Source organism: Bufo gargarizans, chromosome 1, assembly GCF_014858855.1.
Source record: "Bufo gargarizans isolate SCDJY-AF-19 chromosome 1, ASM1485885v1, whole genome shotgun sequence".
NCBI lineage: Eukaryota > Metazoa > Chordata > Amphibia > Anura > Bufonidae > Bufo > Bufo gargarizans.
The window spans coordinates 579433314-579445986 of NC_058080.1; the positions used below are offsets into that span (position 1 = coordinate 579433314).

The 12673-nt window shown below is 46.4% G+C and overlaps 1 protein-coding gene across 1 annotated transcript; it reads left to right on the top strand.

Moving 5' to 3' along the window:
• Positions 1 to 728: 728 nt before the first annotated feature.
• PHETA1 (PH domain containing endocytic trafficking adaptor 1) lies at positions 729 to 12426 on the top strand. The gene is made up of 2 exons (XM_044275788.1): positions 729 to 860; positions 7032 to 12426. The coding sequence occupies exons 1-2, from the start codon at positions 836 to 838 to the stop codon at positions 7850 to 7852; spliced, it is 846 nt and encodes a 281-aa protein (XP_044131723.1). The 5' UTR covers positions 729 to 835; the 3' UTR covers positions 7853 to 12426.
• Positions 12427 to 12673: the final 247 nt, after the last annotated feature.

A 12673-nucleotide genomic window follows, 5' to 3' on the forward strand; every position in this document is an offset into this window, starting at 1 on the left:
GCACAATGTGAATATTACTACTGTGAGGGGGCACAAAGTGGGCATTATTACTGTTAGAAGGCACAGTGTGGGTATTAGTATGTGGTAGCCCTAGATTACCCTATTATACATTGGGATGGCTCGGTCTTTCAGGACCAGCACAGCGCCCCTCGTAGGTATTTACCAGGCACAGTCGCCAACCCTTCCTCATGTGGTTATTCTTTTTGCTCTATCACCACAGCGACCTTGTTCCGGTGCCAGCCTGATGCCATACTGAATCTTTGCCCCAGGTGCAGGAAGCCTACAGTGTCTTACATATATAGGACATCAAAATGCCTTGTCCCGGCCCCACTCATACAGTCTTTATAGGAATTCTGCCTGTACCCTGCAATGGGCTCATATTGTACCTGGTCCTGACAGAGGATCTTAACCCATCAGTACCAGGTATTGTACCTGTCCTCATCTGTCTGAGGGGCCCCTCCTTCACAAGGGCCCAGGTGCTCCAGCAGAACTAGCTCCACTGACTGCTGAGACTCCAGGGAGGTAAAAATAAACCTAGAGCTCCGGGAAGATAATAAGGTCATATGGCAGACTAATAATAGCTGCGATAGGACCGGACCGGCCACCCCGCGTCCTCCCGGCTTCTGTCTATGGAAATGACACGCAGGCAGAGCCGAAGCCGCTAGGGGGCGGAGCTCCAGGCGTGAGCGGGCGGGTCTGTGTGCACGATCTATTTCCTGTCCGGGGAGGTGGAAATGTGGGGCGGACAATGGAGGGGGCAGAGCGGAGGTGCCAGGGCTGCAGGGCGGCCGTGAGATGCCACACACCTGCCCTTACCTGGAGGATGTAGAGGGAAATGAGCCAGCCGCCGCTAAGCCTGTGTATGTACCCTGATACTGGTCATATCTACCTCATGTGTGATGTGTATGTAACCAGATACTGGTCACATATGTCATATCTACCTCATGTGTGATGTGTATGTACCCTGATACTGGTCATATATGTCATATCTACCTCATGTGTGATGTGTATGTAACCAGATACTGGTCACATATGTCATATCTACCTCATGTGTGATGTGTATGTACCCTGATACTGGTCATATATGTCATATCTACCTCATGTGTGATGTGTATGTAACCAGATACTGGTCATACATGTAATATCTACCTCATGTAATGTGTATGTAACCAGAAACTGGTCATACATGTCATATCTACCTCATGTAATGTGTATGTAACCAGATACTGGTCATACATGTAATATCTACCTGGCGTGTGATGTGTATGTAACCAGATACTGGTCATACATGTAATATCTACCTGGCGTGTGATGTGTATGTAACCAGATACTGGTCATACATGTAATATCTACCTGGTGTGTGATGTGTATGTAACCAGATACTGGTCATACATGTAATATCTACCTGGTGTGTGATGTGTATGTAACCAGATACTGGTCATACATGTAATATCTACCTGGCGTGTGATGTGTATGTAACCAGATACTGGTCATACATGTAATATCTACCTGGCGTGTGATGTGTATGTAACCAGATACTGGTCATACATCTGATGTGTATGTACCCTGATACTGGTCATATATGTCATATCTACCTCATGTGTGATGTGTATGTAACCTGATACTGGTCATACATGTAATATCTCCCTCACATGTGATGTGTATGTACCCTGATACTGGTCATATATGTCATATCTACCTCATGTGTGATGTGTATGTAACCTGATACTGGTCATACATGTAATATCTCCCTCACATGTGATGTGTATGTACCCTGATACTGGTCATATATGTCATATCTACCTCATGTGTGATGTGTATGTAACCTGATACTGGTCATACATGTAATATCTACCTGGCATGTGATGTGTATGTACCCTGATACTGGTCATATATGTAATATCTACCTCGCGTGTGATGTGTATGCAGAGGAGGCAGATGTTGTGGAGAGTTCCTGGTCAGAGGTTTCACAATCTGCTGATACAGATGGAAATAGCTGTATACGGGGGGCATGTGTATGTATATAGGAGTAACATGCAGGCGTCCAGCGCATACAGTATCTCACAAAAGTGGGTACACCCCTCACATTTTTGTAAATATTTTATTATATCTTTTCATGGGACAACACTGAAGATCTGACACTTTGATACAATGTACAGTAGTCAGTGTACGGCTTGTATAAGGCTCCTTTCACATTCCGTTGAGGAGCAGGAGAACGGAAAGGACGGATTCTGCAGATAACGGAGCCTAAAGACCCCATAGACTATAATAGAGTCCGTTCGGTGATGTGAAAGGAGCCTAAGGCTACTTTTACACTTGCAGCAGAGTGATGCGGCAGAGCGATCTGACAAGCAGTTCCGTCGCCGGAACTGCCTGCGATCCGGCAAAACGTATGCCAACTGATGGCATTTGTAAGGCTATTTTCACACTAACGCTAGTGTGATCCGGCAGGCAGTTCCATCGTCGGAGCTGCCTGCCGTATCCGTCGATCAGTGTGACAACTGACAGCATTTGTAGACGGATCCGGATCGGTCTACAAATGCATTGCAAGAACGGATCTGTTTCTCCGCTTGTCATGTGGATGGACGGATCCGTCTTGCAGTCTTTTTCACAGTTTTCCCGGTCTGCGCATGCGCACACCGGAAGGACGGATCCGCCCTTCAGTTGTTTTGCAATGCATTCCGGCGACTGATCAGGCATTTTGGACCGACATAATACCGCAGCAATGCATTCCGGCGACTGATCAGGCATTTTGGACCGACATAATACCGCAGTATTATGTCCGGCCAAAACGCCTAACCGTGACTGAACAGATTTCTGTCCATTCAGAATGCATTGGGCTATGCCTGATCAGTTCTTTTCCGGCATAGAGCCCTTTTGATGGAACTCTATGCCGGAAAAGAATAACGCTAGTGTGAAAGTACCCTAAGGCCTCTTTTACACAACCGTTTTTAATTTTTTTTATTTACAGGCCGTTTTTTTGCGTTCCGTATATGGACCGTAAACGGAACCGTTCATTTCAATGGTTCCGCAAAAAAACCCTGAATGTACTCCATTGCATTCCGTTTCCGTATTTCCGTTCCGTTGAAAGATAGAACATGTCCTATTATTGCCCGCAAATCACGTTCCGTGGGTCCGCTAAAAAAAAGTGAACACATACGGAAATGCATCCGTATGTCTTCCGTATCCGTTCCGTTTTTGCAGAACCATCTATTGAAAATTTTATGTCCAGACCAATTTTTTCTATGTAATTACTGTATATGCCATACGGAAAAAACGGAACGGAAATGCAACGGAAACAAAAAACAGAACGGATCCGTGAAAAACGGACTGCAAAACACTGAAAAAGCCATAAGGTCATGTGAAAGAGGCCTCAGACTGAATGAATGAATAACTTATATAGCGCTACAATTGCAAACTAAATCGCCTCAAGGCGCTTTTGCAGCCCTTGACCGCCTGTGCTATCAGAAGAGGTGGGTCTTGAGCTTCTTCCTGAAGGCTAGATGGTTTTCTTCTGAGCGGATCTCCACAGGTAGAATGTTCCATAGCCGGGGTCCTTGGACTGCGAACCTTCGTTCTCCTTTTGATTTGTAGCGGGTCTTGGGGATATGGAGGAGGATCTGGTTAGCTGACCGGAGGGGGGCAACCTGGGGTGTAGTGCTTTATTTTTTCGCAGAGGTATTGGGGTGTTTTCCCTTGTATACATTTATGTGTGAGGCAGAGGGTCTTGAATTTGATCCGATCCTTCACGGGTAGCCAATGGAGGGTCTTGAGGATCCTGATCAGTCGTCTTAAAAACTCTTGATCAGTCAGAAAAATGCATTGAAATGCCGGATCGTCTTGCCGGTGTCATCTGGCAAAATGGATCCAGCATTTATTTTTTTTCACCTTTTTTTTCGGTCTAGACCAGAAGGACGGATCCGGCATTCCGGTATTTTGAATGCCAGATCCGGCACTAATACAATCGCACAACGACGGGGTAGGAACATTTTACACCACAGTTGGGGAGAAGGGGCCACCTAATGCACTTGCGCCTTACCTCTCAGCTGGACACTGGCCGACACTGCGCATGCGCCGGGAGCCTCACCAGCGGTTAGAGGGTAGGGAAAAATTACGGGCCAGTGAGCAAGCGTGGCTAACTACTCCCCGACCGTGAGCCTTTGCTGGAGCTAGTCTCATCTGTGCTTGTTCTTGGTTGATCTCTTACACTGGTGAGGCTCCTGGCGCATGCACAGTGTCGGCCGGTGTCATGCTTAGAGAACTGTGGTATGAAATTTCCCTACCCCGTCGTTGTGCGCCTGCGCGGCACACCTCCTTCCAATGCTGGGAACGTTATGTCCGGTGCGGCCGTGTCACAACAGGAAGTGATGAGGGTAGGGAAATTTCACGGGTAGGGGAAATATCACGGGACACCGGCATTCAGTTGTTTTTTTTTGGCCCGAGATAAAACCGCAGCATGCTGCGGTATTATCTCCGTCCTGAAAAGGCAAAAAGACTAAACTGAAGACATCCTGATGCATCCTGAACGGATTGCTCTCCATTCAGAAAGCATTAGGATAAAAGTGATCAGTTATTTTGCGGTATTCATCCCTATTGGCGGAACTCAGTGCTGGAAAAGAAAAACGCTAGTATGAAAGTACCCTAACAGTATAAATTTGGTGTGCCCTCAAAATAACTCCACACTACAGCCATTAATGTCTAAATTGCTTTCAACAAAAGTGAGTACACCCCTAAGTGAAAATGGCCAAATTGTGGCCACCATTATTTTCCAGCACTGCCTTAAAGGGTTTCTATCACCAGAAATACTGTTATGTAGCTGACTGACATTAGCGATGCGCCCATGTCGGCACTACATAACAGTATGTTTCTAACGATTGATGCCACTGTTCCCTGCATCGTTGGCGAAATCCCGCGCCTGCGCCGTTCACTTCTGTCTTCGGCGCAGTGAGTGAATGGTGGGATCCTGGTGCCGGCTTCCTCACTGCGCCTGCGCTGACTACGTCACAGTGAGGAAGCCGGCATCAGGAGAGCGGCCTTCACTCACTGCGCCTGTGCCGAAGACTGAAGTGAACGGCGCAGGCGCGGGATTTCGCCAACGATGCAGGGAACAGTGCCATCAATCAAGAGGAGCGGGGCGGGCACAACACTGGACCTGGACGGAATACAGAGTGAGTGGACGGAGCCTCTAGGTGCTGATTTTACGCCCACATAGCACCTAGAGCAGGGCTCGACAAATCCCGGGCGCCAGGTCGCCATGGCGACCAGGAATTTGGTCCTGGCGCCTTGGGTATTCGCCATGGCATGAAGATATAATGCAAAATAGGCCCAGCACTCCAGCAGCCAGACGGGCGCAGTATCTCTTTAAGTTCACAGTAGACGCGGCGTCACGCACGAGTCCGCGTCTGGTAGGTCCGCCCCTCCCGCTTCCCGCCACAGACAACAGTAAAGAGGATCGCTACTGCCTCAGGCTCACTGCAGTTAAGAGGACCGCTACTCGCACAGTCTGTCCTGGTCCTTCCTTACCGCTTCCCCTGTGTTCTAATGGGCCCCTTACACAGTCCATGTTCCGCTGGCAGTCACAGTCCCTGCTTGCAGCCTAGAGCGCTTCTGTCCGCTGGGTGCTGGTTGATTTGCTAGCTAGCCGTGCACCCAGCAGAGGAACTTGAGCCGGCTGTGCTGCGGGACTATTGTTGCTGCTGGCCTTGCTGTGACCTGACCTGACTGCCGTGACCGCGAACCAGCATCACCCTCCAGACACCAGTCATCCTGCAGAGAGAGTGACTTATCGTCTCCTCCAGGATTCAGTTTGTTTGAAGATCTACTCTGCCTGCCGCTATGCCACACAGTGACAGCAACAGCACGTGCACAGTAAGTTAGCAGCAGTGTGCACTGAAATGCCAAAGTTCAGAGTTGGGGGCAGACAGCAGGCACAGTCCATATGGAGGGGCTAAGGTGGCACTGGCACAGTTCATAAAGGGGGGCTATGGTGGCACCTCCTTATGAACTGTGCTTGCTGTCTGCTTATGTGCACCAAGCCACCACTATTTTGAACTGTGCTTGCCGCTGTGCTGCCTATTATATAGTGTGACACCATAGCCGCCTTCCCTCCCATACAGCTTTAGGCTCCATTCACACGTCCGCAAAATGTGTCCGCATCCGTTCCGCAATTTTGCGGAACAGGTGCAGACCCATTCATTCTTTATGGGGACGGAATGGATGCGGACAGCACACAGTGTGCTGTCCGCATCCGAATTTGCGGTCTGCAACTCTGCAAAAAGATAGAGCATGTCCTATTCTTGTCCGTAGCTTGCGGACAAGAATAGGCATTTCTATGGGGGTGACGGGCTGGTGTGTTGCGGACCTGCAATTCGCTGGTCTGCAACACACCACGGACGTGTGAATGCAGCCTTATGAGGTTAAAAAAAAAACCTGGCTCCTAACCTTTTTAGCTGGCTCCTAGATTCAAAGGAAATTTGTCGAGCCCTGACCTAGAGGCTCATTAGCATATAATAAAAGTGCTTTTTTATAACAAAAACGGCAGCAGGGACTAACGTTAGAAACATACTGTTATGTAGTGCTGACATGGGCGCATCGCTAATGTCAGTCAGCTACCTGACAGTATTTCTGGTGATAGAAACCCTTTGACTCTCTTGGGCATGGTGTTCACTAGAGCTTCACAGGTTGCCACTGGAATCCTCTTCTACTCCTCCATGATGACAGAGCCGGTGGATGTTAGAGACCTTGCACCCCTCCACCTTCCGTTTGAGGATGCCCCACAGATGCTGATTAGGGTTTAGATCTAGAGACATGCTTGGCCTGTTAAATAATGTAGGGTATGCTGCGCTCGCTGGAGTGCCCCCTGAAACTGCCTGCAGCCACCATTGGGGGATCTTACTAAAGCTCGATGGTGGCAGCTGCAGTCTGAAGGGGAGCAGTGCTGTTAGCAGATGTTTGTCACTCAGTAATTCACTGTGCAGTCTTGTAGTAAATTATAGGTTTTTAACATAGTTCTGTTTTCTTCTGTCTTCAAGGGCTCGACATACGCAAAGACATGAAGCTAAACGAGAGGAACTTGGTGTATTATGCCAACTGCAACTCACCCATAGACAAAAGTGGCTTCCTGTACAAGAAAGGGGAACGCAATGCCTCCTACCACAGGCGTTGGTTTGTGCTGAAGGGGAACATGCTCTTTTACTATGACAATCAGGAAAGTCGGGAACCGGTGGGAGTTATTATACTGGAGGGCTGCAGGGTGGAGCTGTGTGAGTCTACAGAAGAGTATGCATTTGCAATTCGATTTGGTTATTCCAAATCTCGTGCCTATATTCTTGCTGCAGATAGCCACAGTACTATGGAGTCCTGGGTAAAGGCTCTTTCCAGGGCAAACTTTGAATACATCAGGCTTGTGGTGAAAGAACTGCAACAGCAGCTCATGGAAGTGCATAAAGGCCAGGCCTCTTCTAGCGGGCCTCCTGCTGCTGCCGATAGGAGTCCTGCTCTCCACAGGCCGGCTTTGCCTTGCAGCCAGGAGAGGTCAGTTATAAAGGACAACGGCTGTGCTCCATGGAGTAACAGTGCGGCTGACCTGCCAAATGGCCTTACCTATACCAATGGGCCACACTACAAAGATGCAACATGGCTGTTGGATGGAAACTCAGTCCAACACCAGTCCTTGGCATCTGAGCAAACTCAGCAAGTTGGTACAAGTGAACCGTATGACTCTGATGAGGCGGCCGAAGTCCGGTACAGCTTCGCAAAGCTTCATGATTTCTTTGGGGAAGAAATTAAACAACTCCGAGCACAGTGGAAGAGAAGTTTCCAGGAAAAGCCTGGATTGGGAGATTCTGAGTAAGAGCTGGATCTTTCATGTCAAGACTTTAGACATAAAACAATCATCTTAAAATTCCTTGGCTCCTCACAAGGAGCCATTCTGTTTACTGCCACGACTGAGAGCTGATTGTTCTCTTTCTAGCCTTTTTTTGTGTGCAAAATACAGGACAGATGGTTACAAGATCTGCACTACCAAAGTGCCACTTCTGATGGTTTTCAGGGTGTTTTCACTTCAGTAACATCACCAAGAAGAAGGCATTGAGAATTAAATGTGACTTTTTATGTGTCCAAATATTGTTTTAAAAGATGGTGAAATTTGCCACACTCATTAGCACAATAATCTTTTATATCTTTTATTATCCCGCTGTAAAAGATACGGTTTACTATGACTTTTATCTATATATTCTATCGGAGCCAGGTATCCAAAGCGCCTAGAAATATGCAACTGTTCCTTTACTAGTGATGTCCATGGAGGTCGTTATTTTTTTGGCTGCTTAAAAATAAGCTGGTAAAAGAAACTCTACAGCAGTGGTGAGCAACCTCTGGAACTGTTGTAAGACTACGACTCCCACCATGCACCGTTCCAAGAACAGTCAAAGTTCTTGGAACTTTTAAAGAGGTTTTCTGGGAGTTTTTTTTATTTTTTATCCTCTGAATAGGTCTGTATCTCTCTGGAGGGGGTCTGACACCCGGGACCCCCACCGGTCAGCTGTTTGAGAAGGCAGTGGTGCTCACGGTAGTGTTGCAGCCTTCTACCTGGTCACCAAGCACAGAGTTTTACATTGTATAGTGAATGTACTTGGTATTTTAGCTCAGCCCCATTCACTGCAATGGGGCTGAGCTGCACCTAGGCCAGTAATGGCTAACCTCTGGCGCTCCAGCTGTGGTGAAACTCCCAGCATTCCCCATTCATTTCTATGGAGTTCCAAAAACAGCCAAGCAAGAGTGCATGCTGGAACTCGTAGTTTTACCACAGCTAGAGTGCAGGAGGTTAGCCATCACGGACCTAGGCCATGGGCCCGAAGAACATGATGTCACTGGCCTAGGCAAAGCTGGAGGAAGTTGCGGAGCTACTGAGAGCTCCACTGCCTTCTGAAACAGTTGATCGCCAGGTGTCCCGGGTGACGGTACCCCACCGATAAGATACTGATGACCTATCCAGAGGAAACCCTCTTTAAGCATGTTTGCATGCTGGGAGTTGTAGTTTGACAAAAGCTGGAGTGGCAGAAGTTGCTGATCCATGCTCTACAGAATCCTTAGCCCCATTTTATTGTTATGTCTCTGCCCAATAGCATTAAATGAAGCTGTTAGGATTGTGGTGGTGACTAAGATGTCTATCGGTACTCCAGATACTAGATACAGAGTTTTTTTTTTTTTTTTTTGTACATGTTTAAATCACATTGGCAGTGCCTAACACTCTGCCTAAAAGCCCCCTGCCTTTCATAGAAAGTGCCTTCCCCATAATATATAAGCACGATGGCAGCATCTTTCTGTATTAAAAATGTTAGAAAAACATAAAATCATCTCTCTTCCGTTAGTCTTCTCCATAGGGAAGATGCTGGTTAATGGGAAGCACGTGCCTTTCTGTTACACATCTGTGGCTTCTATGATTTCATTGAATGTGCTGACTCACAGCAAACGGTTGTATATTTCTCTATTTTCAGCAGGGCGGAGAGTTGTATTTCATCTGCTGGTTCATTATCTCCTTTCCTATTGCTCTGATCTCTAGAAGGTTACTGTGAAGCTGATGCCTTGTCTGATGAGATAGACATTTGATTTGGAGCTGGTCAGTTTTTCCTCATTTAAAGGCCATCTGTCAGCAGATTTGTACCTATGACACTGGCTGACCTGTTACATGTGCGCCTGGCAGCTGAAGGCACCTGTGTTGGGCCCATGTGGCTGAGGGTCTGCTCTCTGCATGTTGATAAGGCTGGGCAGATGTGACCACGTTTTCACAGCCAGGTCCTGTCAGTCACAGTGCAGAGAGAGCAGAGCCTCTAGGTGTAACAACAACGCCCCTGCTTGCTCGTGCCTGTTGTACAGTGAGCTGACCCGTTTCCCAAAGACCGGCCACGTTGAGGGATTGTTAGAACTTCCTGTGTGCAATATAAAGTATGTGATGATTATGTTTCATGTGGAAGAGTGGTAAAGGCTGCAGTGTATGACAGTATGTCCGAGAGCAGCAGCAGAATGGATCTTGTGATATCACATATGGCGGCTGTACAAATAATCAGAAATGAAAGGACATCCATATGTTCTCCTGATATGTCTGTTTTAGTAATTAAATGTATTTCCCATAAAATAAAAAATCTAGAGCATCTGTAATTTATAAATTTGAGTAAATTGACAGCTGGATGTTTTGCCTGTTTGACAAGCGGAAAGGTAACACCCAGTTGTCATATTATTCATACATTTCTAGCATTAGTACTTGGGGAGGTGAGGTAGTTCCTACAGCAGCCATGTCAGGAGAGGTGGCAGGCGCCTTTTTAGTAACACTAATACGTCTTTTTCCAGTTTCCTCTGTTTGGGTTTGGACCTGTATAATTTATGATGCTTTCTTTTATAATAATACATTTGTTTGTCACAAATGAATTTATGTAGAAAAAAAAGTTTACATTCTGGGAAACGCGTTCCTTTTGACTGCTTCACTACTCCAACGCTGTCTTTGCACCATTAGAAGTGGGTACCTGGGTATGAAGCCACAGATGCATAGATACGTACAGTGTAAGTACTGTCACCGTATCAAATTATAAGACAAAAGTGCCATCAGCTGATTGCCAAAGGGCTTGCTCCTGGCAAGATGTTCATTTTGCCGTGTCCAGCAAGACATTTTATGGCGGCCATTTCAACACAAGTTTGGTTCACCTTCTTCGGTATGTGAGCTTCTTCTATACAGCAATTCTCTGTTGTGGCTCATAGAGAATGGTTTCAAGAGTACAACCCTCCCCCCATCTATGATGTCTCAGTGACTGTATAGGGCAGATGGACAAAGGTTGTCTCCATGAGACAACCCCTTTAAATATCTCCTTCACCATATTAAGTAACTCTTTCCAAAAGGATTATATACTTGGCTCTAGACCTAAAACTGCCAGAAAATTGGCTTTTTTACATCATTAGCATTTGGCTTGGTATAAGTTTGATGGTTGAAACAGCAGAAGGTACGGAAAGCAAGCAGTAAATACTAAATGATGAGTAATCACTCAGACGGCTATTGACCTCAACTGATCTGTAGAGAGGCGTGTTCAGGTCTTGTAAACCCGCGTGTTATTTTAATAGAGGCCACTATACTGAGGCTCTGTAGATGGGACAGATGCAATGCAGTCCTTGCTTCTTATGACGGACTTCAAGGGATTGGTAGGCAACTCAACAGCGGGTGACTTTCAGCTGCAAAATGTGAAAATCTCTGGGCTGTTCCCCATCCACTTCCTACTTGTATGTCTTGAGTTTGAGAATTCAGCAGAACCTTCCATGACGATGGCCATATTGTCAGTTCAGGTCTGGCTGGTGACTAATGCGGTTTTCCCAAAATTAAAACGTATCCCCTGCGCCCCCTGTATTAGCTGAGCACCCGAATAGAATGTGCACTGCTGCTCTATTCACAATCTTTGCACTTACTTGGCTATTGCTGTGGAAACCTTAGACCAGTGGTGGGGAACCTATGGCACTCTGTGGGCACCCGCACCCTGGGAAAAGGTGTACTAATAGGCCTTAGACTTTTCCTGCCATTCATCAGCGCAGGGCGCACTATGAATGGCACAGGCAGCACACTCAATGTAGGCAGGCTATTACAGCTAAACTATAAAGTACATGAAAGATATACTAAACTGTTAAATTGCGTGTCGCTCCAGTCTGTGTATATAGCACTGCGATGGCTGGGAGCAAAGCAGTCTGGATTCAAACGCCCGGCTCCGGTGTGTAATCGGGATACCAAGAATCCAAAGCTTCTAAAATCCCATCGTTTATTTCAAATCCATAAATGGTAGAGGACTGCAGGATTAAAGGTCCATAACACAGCTTATGCTTTTTTCCCCAGAAGTGTGCTTTATGGTAGCATATGGTTACTAAGGACAAACCATGAGGTCACTTCTGTTGTTTATGTGATCGGTCCATCGTATTTCTAAAATCGCGGTTTGTCCGTCGTGTCTATATGCTATCATTTATCACTATTTTGTGCGAAATGCTAAACAATATTATGGACTTTTGATCCTGCACTCCTTTGCCTTTTATGAATTTCAAATAAAAGTTGTGGATTTTAGAAGCTTGAGATTCTTTTCCCCTTTGTATCCTAACTGTGAAATCCGTGAACCTACCATTGGTGTCAGGCAGTGATTCGCAGACACGTTGATGAATGTAGCCTCGCGGTACAGTTGCTGTCCTGTATATGTTTCCACGCAGGATGTCTACAGACGTGTTCTGTGACTGATCAGTTAGTATCCGGATACTGCATACTTTGCCTTCCATTTCCATCTATGGTATGACTTTTATTTTACATTTCCTCTTGTCATTTTTTTTATGTTTAGACATTTACATTCCACAAGTAACTATGAAAAATGTTACCGTATATATTGCACATTCATTCTGTAAAATAAATGGTTTTTAAAGAAAATGTCCCCCTCCCCCTTCTTTATTAACTTTTTGGTTGTTCAGAAATAAGGCAGCGACAGAAATTTTACATGCAGATTTCTTCCTTTGCAGCACAATCTGCATTACAGGTACCGCAATAGGGCTGTACTTGTGCTTGCACACTATAGGAAAAAATGACGGGATCTCTAGTGATTGGGACCTTAGGAGCTCACACAGGCTGGTGCTTCTTTATAGTATGCAAGCACAGCCACCACTGCTG

What these genes read in the sequence shown, in the direction of transcription:
- PHETA1 (XM_044275788.1), top strand. Translation starts at nt 836, where the DNA reads ATGAGCCAGCCGCCGCTAAGCCTGT. An exon ending in CCAGCCGCCGCTAAGCCTGT is followed by an intron (nt 861 to 7,031) that starts GTATGTACCCTG and finishes TCTGTCTTCAAG; the next exon opens with GGCTCGACATACGCAAAGAC.